At 35.6% G+C, this 20335-nt stretch overlaps 1 protein-coding gene and 3 non-coding genes across 4 annotated transcripts; 1 reads left to right on the top strand and 3 right to left on the bottom strand.

Moving 5' to 3' along the window:
* The first annotated feature begins 472 nt into the window (after positions 1-472).
* LOC124917033 (vacuolar sorting protein 39-like) lies at positions 473-8287 on the top strand. The gene is made up of 12 exons (XM_047457607.1): positions 473-1003; positions 1170-1381; positions 2272-2403; positions 2501-2644; positions 3140-3252; positions 3666-4101; positions 4855-5184; positions 5612-5833; positions 5957-6199; positions 6711-7163; positions 7245-7343; positions 7719-8287. Exons 1-12 carry the CDS (start codon positions 559-561, stop codon positions 7923-7925), a joined length of 3036 nt encoding a protein of 1011 aa, XP_047313563.1. The 5' UTR covers positions 473-558; the 3' UTR covers positions 7926-8287.
* Positions 8288-12718: 4431 nt separating this feature from the next.
* On the bottom strand, positions 12719-12842 carry LOC124922833. The gene has a single exon (XR_007097886.1). It is a non-coding gene; the product is annotated as a small nucleolar RNA SNORD14 (small nucleolar RNA).
* A 56-nt stretch (positions 12843-12898) lies between these two features.
* On the bottom strand, positions 12899-13021 carry LOC124922841. Its single transcript, XR_007097893.1, has one exon. It is a non-coding gene; the product is annotated as a small nucleolar RNA SNORD14 (small nucleolar RNA).
* Positions 13022-13098: 77 nt separating this feature from the next.
* LOC124922835 lies at positions 13099-13222 on the bottom strand. The gene has a single exon (XR_007097888.1). It is a non-coding gene; the product is annotated as a small nucleolar RNA SNORD14 (small nucleolar RNA).
* Between the last annotated feature and the right edge of the window lie 7113 nt (positions 13223-20335).

Here is a 20335-nt window from a genome sequence, read left to right as displayed (position 1 = left end):
GAAATTACCCCATCGCGTAACGCGAAGAGGCACGATCATCACGCGAAGGGCATGATCGTCACGCGAAGGGAAAACCTGTGAAATTACTTCGTCGCGTAACGCGAAGAGGCACGATCATCACGCGAAGGGCACGATCGTCACGCGAATGACACAATAATTCTGGACTTTTTACAGGTTTTCTTTCGCGAGACGATCATACTCTTCACGTTATGCGACAGAAATAATTTCGTTAAAATATTTTAAAGTGATTATTTGCGCAATTAAATTTATACGCTGGTGACCTAGGATCATCTCGTTAAATTTCTCGAAAAATATGTAATTAAATATTTAAGATTTTGGGATAATTTTCATTTTTTAGACTATTTTGAGGTCTAATATTATTCAATTATTAATTTATTTCAATTATTGTACTTTATCATTGTGCGACGACGTTTTGTCCTGGTGCGGTTGAGAATTGAGAGGCGCCAGTTTCAGAAATTACTGCGAGGAGGGAAAAGGAAAGGAAAGGAAAGGAAAGGAAAGGAAAGGAAGAGAGAGAAAGAGACGACTGAAGTGAAGATGGTACACAATGCTTACGATTCATTCGAGTTAATCCGTAATTGTCCAACCAAGATTGATGCCGTTGAATCCTATGGTTCTAAGTTACTTCTCGGCTGCTCAGATGGATCACTTCGAATCTTCGCTCCTGAATTCGCCGTCTCCGACACTTCCCCACCGCCCGATCATCGGCACGCTCTATCCCTCGACCTTCTCAAAGCTCCTTATGTATTGGAGAGAACTGTTAACGGATTCTCTAGGAAGCCGATGCTGGCGATGGAGGTTCTCGACTCTAGAGAGCTCTTACTCTCTCTCTCCGAGTCGATTGCATTCCACCGTCTCCCCAACTTGGAGACTATAGCCGTTATTACCAAAGCAAAAGGTGCTAATGTTTACTCGTGGGATGATCGGAGGGGATTCTTGTGTTTTGCAAGGCAAAAGAGGGTATGCATTTTCAGACACGACGGTAATGCTGCTGATTCGATCTATTATTAACATTAGATCAATATTTTGCAAGTTCCGTATGTTTTAATTGAATTATCTAGCTATCAGGAACACCAATTATCTTGTAATTTCTCAATATCTGACATACACCCTTTTTTAGTTGACTGTTTGTTGAAAAATACCTTTAGGAGGTCGGGGGTTCGTGGAGGTCAAAGAATTTAGTGTTCCTGACACGGTCAAGTCATTGTCTTGGTGTGGAGAGAACATATGCGTGGGGATTAGAAGGGAATATATGGTACTTAATTCCACAAATGGTGCATTATCGGAGGTGTTTCCTTCTGGAAGAATTGCCCCACCATTGGTGATTACTCTTCCAACAGGAGAGCTGCTTTTAGGAAAGGTATTATCTTATTCTCATTCCATGTATACATTTTTTTTTCTTCTTTTGTTTAGTTTACATTCAAATATTGTTGTCCTTAATTAAGCATATGTAAGATTTACCTCCATATCAACTTTGTTGAAAAAATTGTGACTCCATAAGAAAAAACACTTTGTATTTACTTAAATATATTTGGAACTGAATCATGAAGGATGGTTTGAGGGAAACCTAACTATATTCTTGAGTATTCTCATATTTTTTTCATTAGCTGTAAGTCATGCCTTTAATAAAAAAAAATTCACTTAAGAGTGTAGGTTTTATTAAGATCTTAAGCATTTGGCAGCTAAGGAAGCGAGGGAAATTTCTCAATCTATTTTTCAAGAGAATGATTACATGTGTGTTCCTGGGGTTTATAAGTTGTGTAAGTAGTCAGGATACTGCATAAGGAAATATGTTATTTTCTTTGAATCTATTAACTTGTACTAAATCCAGTTCCTAGTTGGTAATTGAAATAAAGGAATGAAATTACCTCCCATTAAGAAAAAAACATAACAAATTAAACAAGTGGGATTAGCATTGGTCATAGGTGTGATTAAACAAAACCAAGGCACCATGCAATACTGCTTAATCATGTCACTTCTTGGCAGATGTGTTGCCCACATGGAGAAGTCAAGAAAACAACATTGCTAATTGGTGATGTGAAATTAAGCTGTATGATTTACAAACATAATGTAATGTCTAGTACCTATTTGTTGTTTTAAGTACAAGATGGTATGGACAACTTATCAAAAGGAAGATGTTGTCAGTGACCATTTCAGTTTTTGTTATATGCTCAAAATGTGTAAGGTCTAAGTTTGTTCCTTTTAGTTCAGGAGAATAATCACTTTATTGCAATTAATTGCTTGATACAGGATAATATTGGGGTGTTCGTTGACCAAAACGGGAAACTTCTACAAGAAGGAAGAATTTGTTGGTCTGAGGCTCCTGGAGCCATTGTTATTCAGAAACTGTATGCAATCGGTCTCCTACCAAGACATGTTGAGGTAGCCTAGTCAACAGCCAAATTATGGATCTCCCTTGTTGGCATTTTTTTGTTAGGTTGCATTCAAATTTATCATTTTTCATATTTGAGATTTGCAGGTACGGTCCCTCCGAGATCCTTATCATTTGATACAAACTGTTGTTCTTCGTAATGTTCGGCATCTTCGTGAAGGATCCAATACCATAATTATTGCCCTGGACAACTCTGTTTATGGATTGTTTCCCGTTCCTCTTGGTGCTCAGGTACTTGTATGAAAAATTTCTGTCTCTGCTACTTGGTTTCATTGTGACTGAGATCATAATAAAGAAGAGAGGATTTTGTAGTAAAACTTTCATATATAATCTATAGTACCGCCATCGTGCCTACACCGTTTTGTTTAATCTCTTTAGAGCAATCTTTCCATTGTTTTTTTTCTTATCCTACATATCACACCTCTCCCTCTTTGTCCTATCAATGTTGATAAAATGCTACTTGAGAAATTAGCCAATAATGATTTGAGATGCTTGTGTCATTCATGTCTAAAATAATACATATAAATGTAGCTGTAGATGCTTCTCCTGCTGAAATAGTCTTTTGTTGTCATTAATTCATATCCTTTTCTTCCATATATGCTTATAGAAAACAAGTGTCATTATTAACTCTCAAAAGCCACAAATATGCAAACTTTAAACTTGAAAAAAAACTCAAAAAATGGCACTGTCTTCTCAATAGCAATACCATGCTTGTTTGTCGTGCAGATTGTGCAATTAACGGCTTCTGGCAATTTTGACGAGGCTTTGGCTTTATGTCAACTACTGCCTCCAGAGGAGTCAAGTCTTCGAGCTGCGAAAGAACAGTCAATTCATATAAGGTGAGGATATCGCTTGGAAGTTGGAACAGTAAGGACATATCTTCTTTCAGCCTTTTGCTTAGTGCTTTACATACAAAAAATTACATTGACAGACGTGGCTTGTGAGTTATTTAAGGTCAACTTTTTTATTAAAGATCAAAAGTTTTTGTGAATGCGAGAGTGAAAGAATTCAGAAAAAAAAAAACACATTGCTTTGAGTTATAAAATCTCTGTAGTTCATTATTTGCACTCTGTAAATAGAAGTCTTGTTTAATATGACCGGTACATTGCTTGACTGAAACACTTTACATTCATCTAAAGCTTAAAACACGATTGTAAGTTTTTGAAAATTTTCTGTGTGGATACCGAACAAAGTTGTAAGCTAAAAAAATCAGTTTAAGACGGCAGTGGATAATGCTGTTGTGTATTTACAGATATGCTCATTATTTGTTTGAGAATGGGAACTATGAAGAAGCCATGGAACATTTTCTGGCATCTCAAGTAGGAATCACTTATGTGCTTTCTATGTATCCAACCATTATCATTCCCAAATCTGCAACTGTTCCAGAACCAGAAAAATTTGTGGATATAACTGGAGAGGCTCCCTTCCTCTCTAGAGGTTCATCTGGTTTGTCAGATGATATGGAATCCCCACTTCCTGTAAATCTATTAGATTCTGAAGAGACAGCTGCCCTTGAGTCCAAGAAACTGAATCATAACACTTTGATGGCCCTTATCAAGTTCTTACAGAAGAAAAGATACATTATAATTGAACGAGCTGCTGCTGAAGGAACTGATGAAGTTGTCTCAGATGCTGTTGGAGACAACTTTTTATCTTATGACTCCAGTCGTTCTAAGAAATCTACAAAGGTATAATGGTATACTACACAAGTTTAGCTACCACATGTTGAACATATTATGTCAATAGAAAAGTTAGCTTTGTTTATGTGTTTTTCGTTATTATGATTATGTAGATACGGGTCTCATTTCTGTTTTACATCTAGTCCCTAGATATTTGTAGATGCTAACCAAAAGAGTTTTTGTATAAATCTCAAGAAAATGTATAATTAAGTACTGCATCTTCTTTACTCTAGTTCATTATTTTTACCATGATTCTGCTTTACTTATCATCCAAGCTTATGGAAGTGGCAATTCTAATCATGTGTTTCAGTATGTCTGAATCTGATTTTGGATGTATGAAGCATTATTTATTACTAATTATGAGCTTTAACTAAACTTCTAGTACAAAATTCATTAATCTGACAGAGGATTATGCTCTATTTAGAAACAGTTGAGAATTACTTGAAGTGAAGCCGGATTCATTTTTACATAAGTGCTTCAATTCGAATTCTATAAATGAGTACTACAGATAATGTTATACATTTTCTAGTACAAAATATGTGAGTTTTTTTTAAGTCGAGTTGAATTGGATTTGGCCACTACTACAAAGGACTACTTGTACTTTTTTCTGTTTTATCCTTTTGGTTGGCAATGGTGTGTTTCATTTCTACAATGAAGTCAATCATGACCCCTAGAGTTCCTAGACAAAGATTACAAACATAGATATCAAATTTTGTCAAGCGATACATAGTTAACTATGTTCTCATGTTTTTGGTTCTTTAGGCTCGAATGAATATTTCCATTAGCTCAGGGGCCAGGGAAATAGCAGCAATATTGGACACTGCACTAGTCCAAGCTCTTATACTAACTGGACAATCTGCAGCTGCGGTAGAGCTTCTTAAAAGCCTTAACTACTGCGACACAAAAATTTCTGAGGAGTTTCTGCAGAAAAGGAATCAATATGTCGCTTTACTAGAGCTTTATAAGAGCAATTCAATGCACCGTGAAGCTCTTAAATTGTTACATCATTTGGTAGAAGAATCCATGTCAGAGCAGCCACAAACTGAGCTTCCTCAGAAGTTCAAACCTGAGATGGTCATTGAATATCTGAAGGTAAGTTTAGTTTCCACAGAATCTTGGTTTCTTTTGTCAGCACATCCTGCAGGCAGAATTGGTAGGACCTTTTTTGTTGATGACCAGAAGTCCTTTTTGTTTCTGTTTTTCAGCTTTGCCATCATTGGCCTGTTTTTTTTTTTTTTGTAAGTGTTATATCAATAAAAAAGGCCTTGAACACAAAGCGCGTTCAGTTTTTATCAGTCAAATGAAAGGAAAAAGAGCAAAAGCAAAACAATACAAAATCATTGGCCTGTTATAAACATCACATCTTTTCCATCTTAAGGGTATTGTTCACTTTAATGGTGGTATACCTTTTAGGTTGCGACCTATTGCTGTATGTGCACTTGTTTCTTTGAAAATAATACAATCTGACCTGTGATTTAGATATCTCATGGGCTTACACATTTTACTATGTCTTATGCAGCCTCTATGTGCGACAGATCCTATGCTAGTCTTAGAGTCCTCAATGCTTGTGCTTGAAAGTTGTCCAACACAAACAATTGAGCTCTTTTTGTCTGGAAACATTCCAGCGGATCTTGTCAACTCATACTTAAAGCAACACGCTCGAAATCTGCAGGCCACATATTTAGAACTTATGCTTGCTATGAATGAAAATGGAATGTCTGGAAATCTACAGGTTGAAATGGTAAGTCTGCTTTCTATCTAGTTCTACAACTTAAGATATTAATCCGATTGTTATATAGCGACTAGGCTCATAAAAATAACAAGTAAAAACTTGACATGTTTTACATTCTACTACTTCTGACAGATACAAATCTATCTCTCTGAAGTCCTTGATTGGTATACTGAACTAAACACTCAACAGAAATGGGATGAGAAAGATTATTCCCCTACAAGGAAAAAGTTAATGTCTGCTTTAGAGAATATCACTGGGTATAATCCAGAGTTGCTGTTGAATCGACTTCCAACAAATGCTCTCTATGAAGAACGTGCCATTTTATTGGGTAAAATGAACCAGCATGAGCTTGCTTTGTCCATATATGTTCATAAGGTATTTCCTGTCACTATAGTAGATATTCTATTATCATTGTGGACTATATACTCCCACTTCTTACTTCTTATATCATGATGACACTAAATACACAAAGTGTAACACAAGCTTGCACATCTCTATCAACGGTTGACATACTAGTCACATTCCAAAACCGGACATGTGTGCTTCATGCAATTTATTGGGTCTTCTTTATAGCCAGAAATGTTTAGTTCTCCTTTCCTTGCAACTTCCCCTACAGTTCTCCTCTTCTCGCAAAAAGCTTGAAGTTAGAGATAGACAGTTCCAGGCCTAATGATCCTTCATGAATCTCATTGTACTGAATCACATCTATCTTGTCTATAACTTAGTCATTTCTCTGTCAGAAATATATGGAGAATTATTGTCCATAAACAAAGGATATTTCAGTTACAGTTTTGTAAAACAGCTGTCTTTCAAATTTGTTAAAAGTCTTACTTCATCAAGTAAGATGGGTTACGATTTATTAAAATTTCGGCATATATACTTGTAGCTTCATCTCCCCGAGTTGGCATTGTCTTATTGTGACCGCATTTATGACTCCACACTTCACCAAAACTCTGCAAAGGCTTACAGCAATATATACCTTACCCTACTGCAAATCTATCTGAACCCTCAAAGGACGACAAAGAACTTCGAGAAGCGAATCACGAATCTTGTATCGGCTCAGAATGTGGGTGCTCCAAAGGTTGGTGCGGGAACTCCTGGAAAATTTAAAGGAAGTCGTTCCACTAAGAAAATAGCGGAAATAGAAGGTGCAGAGGATATACGCATCAGTCCTAATAGTACTGACAGTGGGAGGAGTGATGTTGAAACAGACGATGCTATTGAGGAAGGAGGCTCAACAATTATGTTGGAGCAGGTTCTTGATTTGTTGAGCCGAAGATGGGATAGAGTTAATGGGGCTCAAGCCTTGAAGCTATTGCCAAGGGAAACTAAGCTTCAGGTATTATTTTATTTTTTTTGCTTCTCTGTCACATACATGTATCAAGTATTATTAAGTATACCATGTTTTGTGCTTTTGCAGAACTTGCTTCCCTTTCTTGGACCTCTTCTTAGAAAATCAAGCGAAGCATATAGAAACTTTTCCGTTATTAAGAACTTGAGAGGAAGCGAAAACCTGCAGGTATTCTTCTTACATAAATGTGCCTCTGGAGAAATCTTTGAACATGGACTGCTAATACATTGTTTGTGGTCCTTGTGCTTTCAATTATAGTAGCTTGGATGGAGAATATGCTCCAGGTGTACTTTTTTACTTGTTTTATTTTATTTTTAACAGACTGATTACCAAGTTAGGACGTGATTAACAAATATAGTTGTTGAATTGAACTACAATGAGGCATGGGTGCTTTATCTTACATGGATAGTGTCCTGTGCTTATTCAAAACATTTTCATACTTGTATAATCAGATTAATGTGCTAAGTTTTGCATTGTTAACTCTGTCACTTTCCATCCTTGTTATTCTTTGTTTTTATGATGGTGTATTATTCGATGCAACAGGTGAAAGACGAACTTTATAATAATAGAAAAACCGCAGTGAAGATTACAAGTGATAGCATGTGTTCACTCTGTAACAAGAAGATAGGCACCAGTGTTTTTGCTGTCTATCCTAACGGCGCAACATTAGTGCATTTTGTCTGCTTTAGAGATTCACAGAACATGAAGGCTGTTGCTGCTAAAAACAATCCTAGACGGAGAAGAACATGAGGAAAGAAAGAAAGACCGAAGGAAGGGGAACTTGACCTTATTTTGTGTGCTTAAACCAAATCATGCTGATGCATCTTCTTCAGCGTTTTTCATGGCATTTTATGTTTGACCAGACCAGACCAGAAATCAAAGCATGCACATGAGGTGATGGCTGTTGTTGCTCCGATTTGTTTGTGGTGGTAAGAGAATGTCGTATTTCAAATTTCAATAGCTCTGTAATAGTAGAACAGTAATTTGCAGGAATGCCCTGATATATTCATTGAGAGTCACGGCTATTTCACGTTGTTGTAATATTCAGCAGTTTCATGAGGGTGGTGTCTGCTTTTGGGTTGAAGACATTTTAATGTTGGAATCATGTTATTATATATATATATATATGTTTGCTGTTCCCAATAAGAATGTTGTTAAGTAAGAATTTTAATCAGTAATTGCCTATTCATGATGAGTGAGTTTATAGAAAATTGACCAAATGAGAGAGCTATTTTACTATTTTGGCATATATATTTTACATTTGTAGCCCATTAGCTAACTAAGACAAGAATGTTTGTAAACACTAAAATAGTTTTGTTAGGTGCAAATATAGAAAAGAGACAAATGAATTGCTCTAGCATTTAAACTGTATGTAATGTATAGAGGAGGGAATACCACCTGATTTATTTATCCTTAAGGGATTTGAACATTATTTGGCTAACATAACCAGCCTTATCAACTTTATCAGTTTCTCGTTCTTGTTCAGTTTCTCTTTTTGACACATAAGAGTATTCATACTTTTACAATCCTTCATTTTGAACTTCTTTTAAGATTTTCTTGGTATACTTTTTCTGGTGATGAAGATTTCATCAATTTTTTGCATGATTTTCAAAAAATAGGCTATCTCTCTTAAATCTGTTATCTCAAAAGAACTTTGCACATCCCTTTTAAACTCTTCAACAAGCTTAACATTGCTTCCTGTTACTAACAAGTCATCAACATATAAAGAGACGACAAAAAATTGATTTCATCACCTTTGACATAAAGAGCTGCTTCACTTAGGCTTTTTCTGAAACCTAACTCCATCAAACTAAATTTCATGTGCATAAAACTAAATTGGCATCTATTTCTGTGCAGATCTTTTTGCCTCTTAGTGTGAGTAATCATTTTTACTTAGCTGTTTACATCAGAAACTTACAAAATTCGAAATAATTGACAACAGAAAACTCTTCGAGGGAATTACCACTGATGACAAGTATGTGTAGGTTTCGGAGATACAAAAGAAATTTAATGATTTTTTTGCACTCCATGAAGTGTATCTCATGCGTCATATGGAGACCTATATGAGCGAAGAACGTAATTGGGAGTGTAAAAAATTCGAAGAAAAAGCTTAATAGGATAAAATTATAGTGTAGTGCAAAAGGTGTTAGTGCATAAGGTGTTAGTACAGAAGTTGTTGGTGGAGAAACTGATTTCGTCGAATATGCAATAAATTATTGCTTCACTTCTTTCAATACTTCAGCCAAAAAAGAAGTATTATGATCAGATTGTATTGCAATATGTTGGAGCTGTTGCATCATTGAAATAAGATATTTATACCGATTTCTTTCAATGTCATCCATATCAGAATCATAAATGTTATTGATACTTTAATCACCTTTTTTCAAATCTTTGCACAAGCGGTCCAAGATATATTTAGTCGGCACCTTATTCACCTTTATTTTTCTCAAAACCGTCAAAATATGCCTACACAATAGTCATCTGAACTCAAACATTTGACATTGATATTTTACAGAAATCTTATCACGTGAAGTGTACCTTTATTTAAATATCTCTATGAGTATCTAGTATAGTCTCCACCACTCCAAATATAATTGTTGTCCCATTGTCTTCAAGTATGAATGTGTCATAAACATCAACCATTTCACCTTATTCTAGAGAAAACTTAAAATTTTTGTTAGTATATACAATTTAAAATTGTCTTTATAAAGAATACCCACTCACAATTGGAATAGTGGAATTATAAGATTGAAAATCCATTTTTTTTCTTCTCTATGTTCTTCTTAAGCCCTGTCATATTGCTATTGAATTATAGATATTTTTGAGTGAACAAAGTCACAAAAAAAACATTCATACTTTCATTTCTTTGCGATGTTGACATGCCTGCCCAGAAATGGCATTTAACATACACATGAATTTATTTAGCTCGTTCTACGTGCAAAGAATTCAGTCAATAATTGTCTTGCAACTCAAACTCCTCGATCATTTTCAGCTTATTCACTTCACACTGCTCGATTGTGATTGAGTTATAGATAATGTTCTTAAATGTCTTTTTTATACTTTTATACTGAGCATTAACAGACAATTTTGTAGGGAGTTTCTTCATTATATGTCAAACACAAAAACGATGATAGGTATTCGGAAATACATTTCCAACAGCAATGTCATTGATCGACATTGGTCAGTGATTATTGTCTTTGAAGAACGTTCATTCATAAATGTCAACTAAATTTTAAAAATCCAAATAAATGACTTTAAATCCTCACTCAACAATAAGCCTCATCCTAGTAAACTGTCCATTATGATTAACCTCAACAAAAGAAGCAAAAGGCATATTTGTCAAATATGTTATGTCAAAATTGATGACATCTAAGAAGTACTCATAAACAACAATGCATCTTCCATCAACCCAAAACACATTCCTTATCTGATTTTACTCATCCACATCATAAACATAAAAAAAATTAAACATCTACTTTGCATTCAGTAGAAATACTAACAAAGCGTTTTTGCATCACCATTTCCTAACCTCAATTGTCTAACTTAATATATTTTATACAACTTCTCTAATCAAAAGTCAGATGATCATATCCACAAGATTCAACTACAAATTATTGAAGTGTTTTTAACTGAATCAAATTATTGAAGTGTTTTTAACAAAGTAATTCCAGCTTCGTCGTTTAAATCAAATTTTCTCTTTAAAATTGGATCTAGAATCTTGTGAAATCTAAGATGTCTCGACTTTTTCGAACTCAAAATATGGTTATGCTCATGGAAAACACTAGTAATCTCAACAACGTATTTATTTTAGCCGTTAGATTTATCTTACAGTTCGTCTTAGTGAAAGGTTTACATTGTAAAATATTTTTGCCCAAGGAATACGCACCATTTTTGGCACAAGCAATGGAGAACTACTTTTTCTTTCCATCCAGACCGTAACTTGCTCCAAGCTTAGAAATGACAAAAATCTTTGATTGAACATAAACGTTCCATTGTTGAAGAGTGATTCCAAAATACGACTCAATTTTTGCAAAAAACAAAGAACTTCCACCTCAATGAGAAATTTATCATGTAATCAAGTTATAATTCCAAACAGTACACCGTCTAATAGAGACTTTAGCTCTACTCGTTCGTATGCAAATCGAAAATTGAGAAACTGCAAGGATGTTTGAAGCCGAAAGAATTTGACCAAGTTCATCAACCGCTACTCTTATTAAGAAGAATGATGGTACATTGAAAAGTTAAACGATGTAACAATTAAAGATTCCTATAGTGAATGAATTACTAAATGAGCCACAGAAAAAAAAAAGTTTTCAAAATTGGATTTGCAAGCAATTATCACCAAATTCAGGTTAAAGAAGTATTTCAAAAACTGTTTTTCCGGACACACTTATAATAATTAAATGAATTTATAGTAATTTTTACAATATACTAGTAAATAATCGCAAAGAGATTAATTATTGTAAATATTTGGAACTAGTGTTTAGAGCTTTACAAAAGAAATGACTTAGTTATTTGATGAAGTGGGGGTAGATCCTTCAAATGTTGTAAGTATCTCCGAATGGACACAACCTAAAACAATGAAGCAGTTGAGAAGATTTTGGGAATTAATTAGCCAAGATCGCGATTTTAGTCTAGCAATTCCCATTACATTACAACTCACGAAATTGTTAGAGAAAAGTAAGGGAAAAGTATGCCATGAGCTTCTATTAAACTACCGAACATTAATAGAAAGGTATGCCATGAGCATGAACATTAAAAGATTCTATTACACTATCCAACATTCTACTATCCATGAACATTAAAAGCTTCTATTGACCCTAAGTATGTTCATGGCTACTATTACTCTCTTATAGGATCGAGCACACTTTTATTCATGGATAGTAGACCATTAGTAGGATCCTATATAAGGTAACAACAGGTAAAAGCTATATTCTATAATTCATGAATAAAACTTGAAAGTTATAAGATGATTAAGTCAATTCGATACATACACAATTCAATTCTTAGGGTCAAACAAAAGATACACATTTATTGAAAATGATGCCTCCAAAATCAAAAGTTTTAGCTTAACAAAAAACATTATTGGAGAAAGACTCAGAAAATCCAGTCAGTATGTCGCTACTGTCACTTAGTATGCGAACCATCGAGAACATGAACACGTGATGAGCTCTCAATATCCCCATTTCTGATGCCCAATTTATCAAGACCTAATCGAAGACTCTAGTAACTGTCTCCGCCGGAAAAACACACGACCGGACCAATTTTAGACCTGATCATATGTCTGACACGTGTCACAAAAACAAATATCTAAGATAACCAGTCAAGACATACGTCGAAAACAAGGCACTGAGAGTTGAAGAGATTCAAAAGCTTCTATTTCATCAGATTCAAAAAGCTTAAAAAGGAGTAAAAATATACAAGTCAAAAAATGGACAATTTCAGACATCCATGGAAAGAAAGAATAAGATGCATTTACATAAACCCGAGATGAGAAAATAATAAAGAGATTATATTGAATCAAATCAAATCAAAACATAACATGCTTCAGACATCCAAGGAAGGATAATCGCTGCATTATCTCTCAAGCCTGGCGAAGGCGAAAGATATTAGGCGGCCACTGCGAATGTTTTGAGAAACAAGCCTTTGGATTTATCATCATCAACAACAGTTCAAAACATTAAACAGATCAAATTAATAATTAAAGGAATAAAAGTTAAACATGGCTCAGACATCCAAGGAAGGATAATAGCTGCATTATCTCTCAAGCCCGGCGAAGGCGAAAGATGTTAGGCGGCCACTGCGAATGTTTTGAGAAACAAGCCTTCGGATTATCATCATCATCAACAGTTTAAACTCAAAACAGATTTAAATAAACAAAAACAAGGAAAATCATAAAGCAGCAATAGATAGTTAATAAACATGACTCAGACATCCAAGGAAGGAAAATAGCTGCATTATCTCTCGAGCCCGGCGAAGGCGAAAGATGTTAGGCGGCCACTGCGAATGTTTTGAGAAACAAGCCTTTAGATATATCATCATTGACACGTTATTAAACAGAATTGTTGAAGAACTCTAAAAGACAGAAATTGAAGAACTCAAAGAGAGAGAGAAAGAGAGAGAGGACCGAGGCGGCTAGAGTTGAATGATATTTTTGATGAACATCGAAAGAAAGAAGGATTATAAAGAATATTGAGGGACGTTTTTAGGGTTTAGGGATCGGCGGTCGTTGAAGAAGACTAACTTTTTTTTTTTTTTTTTCCATTTTTGTTAAGAAATAGATAAATAATTATCTTATAGGGCTGGGGCGGGCCGAATTGAGCCGGGCTGGAGTGGGCCTCTTCTAAGCCCTATTCAATTTGAATCATTTAAATTTAATATAAATAATCAAATAAATAGAATGATTTTGAAATTAGAACAAATTAATGGCTGAATTTTTTACCTTAATAGTGTTGGAAATGTCCAACAAAATAAGAAGAAATTGTTAAAAATTGGAAATAACATCGATGACGCTATCGAGGAAGTTAAAGTTACATCACTTTCAAGTCGTTTCTCAAGAAAGAAAAAGACAAAAATACATTAGGTAACCAATGTTAGGAAGAAATAATCGCCTCAAAAGGTATCGATGTAACACAAGAAGTTGACTTCAAATCTATGAGTAAAAATGATATTTCCTTTTACTCTAACTTAAACTTCAAAACTAAACACTTCTTAAAAACCGAGGATGAGATTGTCTCCACAGTAGAAAAGACAATCGAAATCAATTTAAACACGGCCATCGATCCTCAAATCGTACTAATTGCCCAAAGTTTAAATTCACGAGAACGTGTGGAATTAGTTGAGCTATCAAAAGCCAACAAAGACGTTTTCGCCTGGTAATGCAAGGACATGTCATGCATTGATCCAAGTATCACACGACATCACATTCCTCTATATACTCACACTAAGCCCATAAAACAAAAACTTAAATAGATGAAAAAGAAAGTTGTGAACAAAATATGAGAAGAAGTCTGAAAGCAACTCGAACCTGGATTTCTCGAGTAGTGGAATATCCTACCTAGATAGCTAACGTAGTTCTCGTCTTGAAGAAAGATGGGAAGATACACATGTGCGTAGATTATCGGGATCTAAATAAGGCAAGCCCTAAAGATCACTTTTCGCTACCACACGTCGACATATATGTCGACCATGCTGCCGATCATGAACTGTTATTGTCCATGGATGTATTTTTCATGATACAACCGAATCCTGATGGCACCACAAGACAAGGAAAATACCATGTTTATAACAGAAGTATGAACCTTCTGTTATAGGATCATATCACTCGGTCTTAAGAATGTGGGAGTCACCTATCAAAGGGAAACCATGATTCTTCATGATATGATCCATAAGGAAGTAGAAGTATATGTCGATGACATGATTTTCAAATCGAATGATCAAGAAGGACATGTCATAAACCTCGAGAAATTCCTGCAACGAATCAGGAAATATAAACTACGACTTAACCCAAAAAAATGTACCTTCGAAGTTACAACTAGTAAAATGCTAAGCTTCTTAATCACGTAGAGGGGCATCGAAGTTGATCCCTCTGAGATTGAATCAATCACAGTTATGCTGGTCCCTCAAAACGAAAGAGGTTTGAGGATTTTTGGAAAATCCAATACATTAGTTGATTCATCAGCAAACTTACTATGACATGTGATCCGTTGTTTAAGCTGTTGAAGAAAAATAAAAAGTTTGTATGGGATTAAAACTATTAACAAGAATTTGACAGAATTAAGGATTATTTAAAATACTCTCCCATACTTATGTTGCCTAGAGTCGACATTCCTCTCATCATATACCTTACTGTAACAGACACAACTATGGGAAGTCTGTTGGCTCAAGAAAACGAGGATAAACTCAAAACGACTATGTACTATATCAGTAAAAGGATGATTATGTGTGAACTTAATTACACTCTAACTGAGAAAATATATTGGGTATTGGCATGGGTCACCAAAAGATTGAGACACTATATGCAAGCCCACCCTCATCAAGTTGGTATCAAGACTAGATCCGACTCACTTATTGTTCCAACGAACTCTTCTATCACCAAGGCTAGCCAAATGGATAATGATTTTATAAGTCTATCAAATGAAGTGTTGTTGCGGACTTCCTTACTGACCAACCTATCATTGTTGAGTCAAAGATGAACTCGAATTCCCCGACGAGGGAATTATGAGCATAACATCAAACACATGGAAATTAATGTTTGATGGAGCTTTGTTAGGATCTAGATCGCCGCTGGTGGACCAGGGGTTGGACCAGTTAGCGGTTCTCACTCGTAGGGTGGTGGTTAATCCGGTTAGAGATTAACACCGGGGTTTCAATACTACACAACCTGTCACAAACCCTTGAACTAGGTTCAAGCGCGGAAGAGGTTTGCTTTCAGGTTGAAGCGGCACGCTTGTATGATAGGCACGGTCAGTTTCGGATGATGGAGATTTGGAAATGATGGGTTGGTTTCGGTAATCTGGATATTCGGTATGATTAGTATAAAGTCGGTTTGGAGCGGTGTGGTTAAGTTAGTCGGTTAGATAATGAAGCCGGCAGAAAGTAAGTAACGAGACGGATTTTATGGATGTTCAGAGATAAAACTCCTACGTCACCCCTTCCTCTCGAAACCGCGAGAAGGATATTCACTAAGGAATACAAGTACAAGCCGATCGAGACTTATTTCCTGCTCGATAACACTCTTACAATTTACACCGAAATTGTAAAACACACTTTAACTTTCAACACTTAGGCTTTCTAGAACAGCACACTCTATCACTTGTAGTAAATGCTCTTAATATCTCAATATCACAGTTGTCTCTTAATGTCCCGCTTAAGTCTCTGCATTTACTCTTCTTCAGCTACCCCTTTTATAGGTGAAATATGCCAACGATCATATTTCACTGCCTTGAATCTGATTGGCTGATCAGAAGTGCAGTGATTCAGTGTTTCAGAGGTTCAGACCTGCGGTCGTTTCCTCAGACCTGATGGTCAATCTCAGACCTGGTATTATGTCTCAGACCTGGCGGTCTGTTCTTCCGGTGTGTAAGACAAGCCTGCCGGGTTTGTCTTTTACTTGATATAGGCACTGTCAGTTTGGACAGTTGTCTGTACTTGGAAGATTTCCTTTCTGGCTTATCCCGAAGTAGAAGGATCCGGTAGTACTGTTTTCTGCAGCCTACAGTCTTTCCTCAGACTTGCATGGATATGGAAGTATTCAGTCTGTTCCTTTGGTATCATTCTCAACAGATACCCAAATTGTCTTTTTGTACTGGTCGGTCATTTGACTTGACCGAATGTCTTTTGGTAGTGATGTAACCGGACTTCTTCCGGTTATTCTTGTCTTGTGGATGATCGGCTGTTTGATGATTCCGGTTTTAAGCTTTGGCCGATCCTTTCTTTGTGCGGTCACGTTCCGAATACTCTTGATCGGTTTGGTAGCTTGACCGGTTAGGTTTCTTTAGTCGGTTCTCTTGTTCATCCGGTCCGGTTCCTTGTTCCTGCATGGAAAGTTTATTTAAGTTAGGTTTATTTGAACCGGTCTGAATTTATCTAACAAGCTTTTAGAAAATAGGGTTACAAAATTGAAATTTTGTTAGTTGACCCTAAAGGGACGTACGATCCAATATCCATAATACTCAAATATCCAATCACCAATAATGAGACCGAATACGAGGCATGCCTCTCGGGTCTCAAATTGGCATATGAAAAATCCAACAAAAGTAACGACCTATTTTTGAATTGGGAGTAGTCACATCATGTGAGAATGTTGCTAAATCCTAGTACGATACTCTCTAGAAGTATATCGAGTATAGATAATATCCTTCTCACTTCTGAGATAAGGAGCGACGGGCGTTGCGCCAGTATTTCACCAATCACGTTTGGATCGCCAGCAGGCTTTACTATTGACGGTTAAAACATGTTATACATGCGACCCACATATGAATGAAATTCTTTAGCTAAGAAAATACTTCGTTTAGGATATTATTGGCAAAACCTAGAACAAGAATGTGTGATCTATGTAAGGAGTTATCGTCAGTGCCAAATCTATGCTAACTAAAACATACACCAACCTCGCTCCTCTACAATATGACATCCCCTTGGCCCTTTTCAACACGGGGCATCAATGTCATTGGGAAAATTTATCCCCACGCGTCAAATGGACACGAGTTCATACTCGTCGCCATAGACTACTTTACCAAATAGGTTGAAACAACCTCCTACAAGATCTTGAAATCATCCCAAGTGGCAAAGTTCATCCAAACTAACATCATCGCTAGATATGGAGTTCATCATACCCTGATTTCAGATAATGATCGACACTTTTAAATAAAAGTGTTGCAATTTCTCGTCAAGTTCAAGATCGAGCATCACAAATCATTGTCTTACATACCTCAACCCAATGGTGCGGTCAAAGCGACAAACAAAAATGTGCTTATGATCATCAAAAAGATGACCAACACGTATAAAGACTAACATGAGAACCTGACATACGCCTTATGGGATATCGTACAACTTTTTGAACCTTGACGAACGAAACTCCCTAATCTTTAGTTTATGCATGGACACCACAACCTATCAAATTCGAAATTCAAACCCTAAGAATACTCTTAGAGAGCCATGTTATTGAAGAAGACTAGCTCAAATCTCGATATAACTAACTAACGTTAATGGAGGACAAGAGGTTAAATGCCTTGTGTAAAACCCAAGCCTATCAAAAATGTATGTCGAACACTTTCAATAGGAAGGTAAAACCTATAAACCTCAAAGAAGGTGATTTAGTTCTCAAACGAACTCGGGAACTCTTAGACCCTAAGGGAAAGTTTCAACCCAATGGGAAGGACCCTTTTTAGTTAAGAAAATCCTCTCTAGAGAAGTTGTCTGTACATCTAATATAGAAGGCGAAAAGTTCATTACGCCAAGCAATCTCGACGCGCTTAAAATATATTTTGTATAATATTAAGCTATGCGCAAAACAGTCTAAAGTTCGACCTTAAAAGAAGCTTATTTCAGCAGAATCCAATCCCAAGTTTTGTATAATTTGCAACATGGATAGATGATTGAACTATGGAGACCTGATTTTTCTCAATGTAGAAAAATAAAGGAGATAATATATGTAGGCAACCTGCATGTTTGCGGCCCCGATCTCACATAAATAAAAAAAAACCAGTCCCTTCCCTAAAAGAAAAAAAAACTTTTGAGAAAGGAATTAAACCTTGATCTCATCCTAAAACCGATGTGACAGATTTTAGGAAATCTCATCCTAAAACCGATGTGACGGATTTTAGGAAACAAGTAAGGAAAATCTAAGAACATCGCTTCCGTTTCAAGAGATATTCTTAGAAATAAAATCGATGATTTCACAATGACTCTAATTCAAGAGATATCGGCCGTAAGCTCTCTTTCGTTTATAAACAATTATCCTAAGAGTGACCCTCCACAAAAGGTTTTTGAAAAAAAAGAAACGAAATAAACCCCAAAAAAGTGGGGCCTAGAGCCCAAAATTGAGAAAGGACACATCATCATTTCACACATAAAGAGAGGTTTGAGACTCATGCTTTGAAAAAAAATGCCAAAAAGAGAACCGGAATAAACCTTGAAATCTCTATACAAAATTAAAAAATATTTATGTTCACTCAGACTCTAGTCATGATTACTACGACAAGAGCAATATGTACTAATTCTACTAGATATACCCCATAAACGAAAAAAATGACTCAAGTGGTTGAGGTATTGAAATCACTATCGTTGCTCACTCAGACTCTAGTCTTGATTACTACGATAAGGAAAATGATGTACTAATTTAACTAGATATACCCGCAAGTCAACAAAAGAAAATAAAAAGAGAAAATGAAAACCTAAAATAGAAAGTCGAGAAACCTATCTAAAATGTTTTTGCGATGAGTTGAACTCTCAAGAATGTGGTTCAAGGATGAGCAACAAAAACTAAGTTGCACTCTTTTATCAAAATATCAAAGTTTTGACTATCTTCTTCGAAGGTTATGATTCTGGATAATGATCTAAATGTTCTTGGGAGCTTTGTGAAGCTACCCAAGTCCTTGGATCGAAAAATTCAAGCCCCATCAAAATTGCAAAACCTACAATTTTGATATTCTCGAGGACCAAAAGATTCAATTGAGGATCCTCGGTGTAGACCTAAAGGTCTGATCGAGAAACTTGACCTATGACCGAGAGGTCTGACCTAAGACCGAGAACTCCCAAACTTAGGACGATGACTTCCACCCATGACCAAAAGGTCAAACCTAGGATCGAGAAATCTCGGCATCGACCGAGAATTTCCAAACCTAGGACCGATAAAATTAGCCCAAGGCTAACCCAAGATTAATGGTTTGTACACCCCGATCGATAATCTTAGCCTAGGACAAAGATTCCTTAGCACCTTGACTGAGACTTCTTATCTTGGACCGATGGATCTAATCGAGGGCCTCGAACCCCGACCGATAAAAACGAACTCAAGGCCTAGGACACCGGTCCTAAGGCTTATTTGGTTCATTTTTTAAAATTCCAAAATTATTTTTATAATTTTTGAGTCTCAAACCATTTTTTAAAAATCTCAAAAAATAGAAAATGCTTTCAAAATATTTTTGGGATATTTCCACACAAAATATTTCGATAAAGGATTGTTTGGGATATATGTTTAAACTCTAATGCCTTTAAATGACTAATGTTCTTTAGGTACTTTCCTCCTAAGCTATCATCAACAACATGTACTAGTATTTAAATAATTGTTTTTAGAATTTTTTAAATAATGCACAAACCTTATGTATGCTTAGGACATGAAGAATAATCGGTAAAAATAAAATGTTATACAACTGATTTTCAAAAAACAAATTTATAAGTAGAGATCGTTTTTAAAACAGATATGGAGGATTAAGCACGGAGAAACTACGAACTAAAAGAAACTATAGTCAATACATTTGTATACGTACGCCATTTTTTGTTGATTTAAAAAAATCAAATTGCGACTCTATTTAATCAAATTGCGACTCTATTTCAAATAAATAATCTTTTAAATAAATTATTTCTAAGTTTAAACAAAAATTTGTAAAAATAAATAAATTATAGTTTGATTAATGCAAATCATCGGATTATTTAAAATTGAA

Source organism: Impatiens glandulifera, chromosome 1 (assembly GCF_907164915.1).
Source record: "Impatiens glandulifera chromosome 1, dImpGla2.1, whole genome shotgun sequence".
NCBI lineage: Eukaryota > Viridiplantae > Streptophyta > Magnoliopsida > Ericales > Balsaminaceae > Impatiens > Impatiens glandulifera.
The sequence above is the reverse complement of the archived record's forward strand: the minus strand, read 5'-3'. Positions and strand labels throughout refer to the sequence as shown.

Bases quoted from the DNA above. Each gene is read 5' to 3' on its own strand.
- LOC124917033 (XM_047457607.1), top strand. From the start codon at position 559: ATGGTACACAATGCTTACGATTCATTCGAGTTAATCCGTAATTGTCCA. The intron at 1,004-1,169 runs GTAATGCTGCTG...AAATACCTTTAG, and splicing joins ATGCATTTTCAGACACGACG to GAGGTCGGGGGTTCGTGGAG. The intron at 3,253-3,665 runs GTGAGGATATCG...GTGTATTTACAG, and splicing joins GAACAGTCAATTCATATAAG to ATATGCTCATTATTTGTTTG.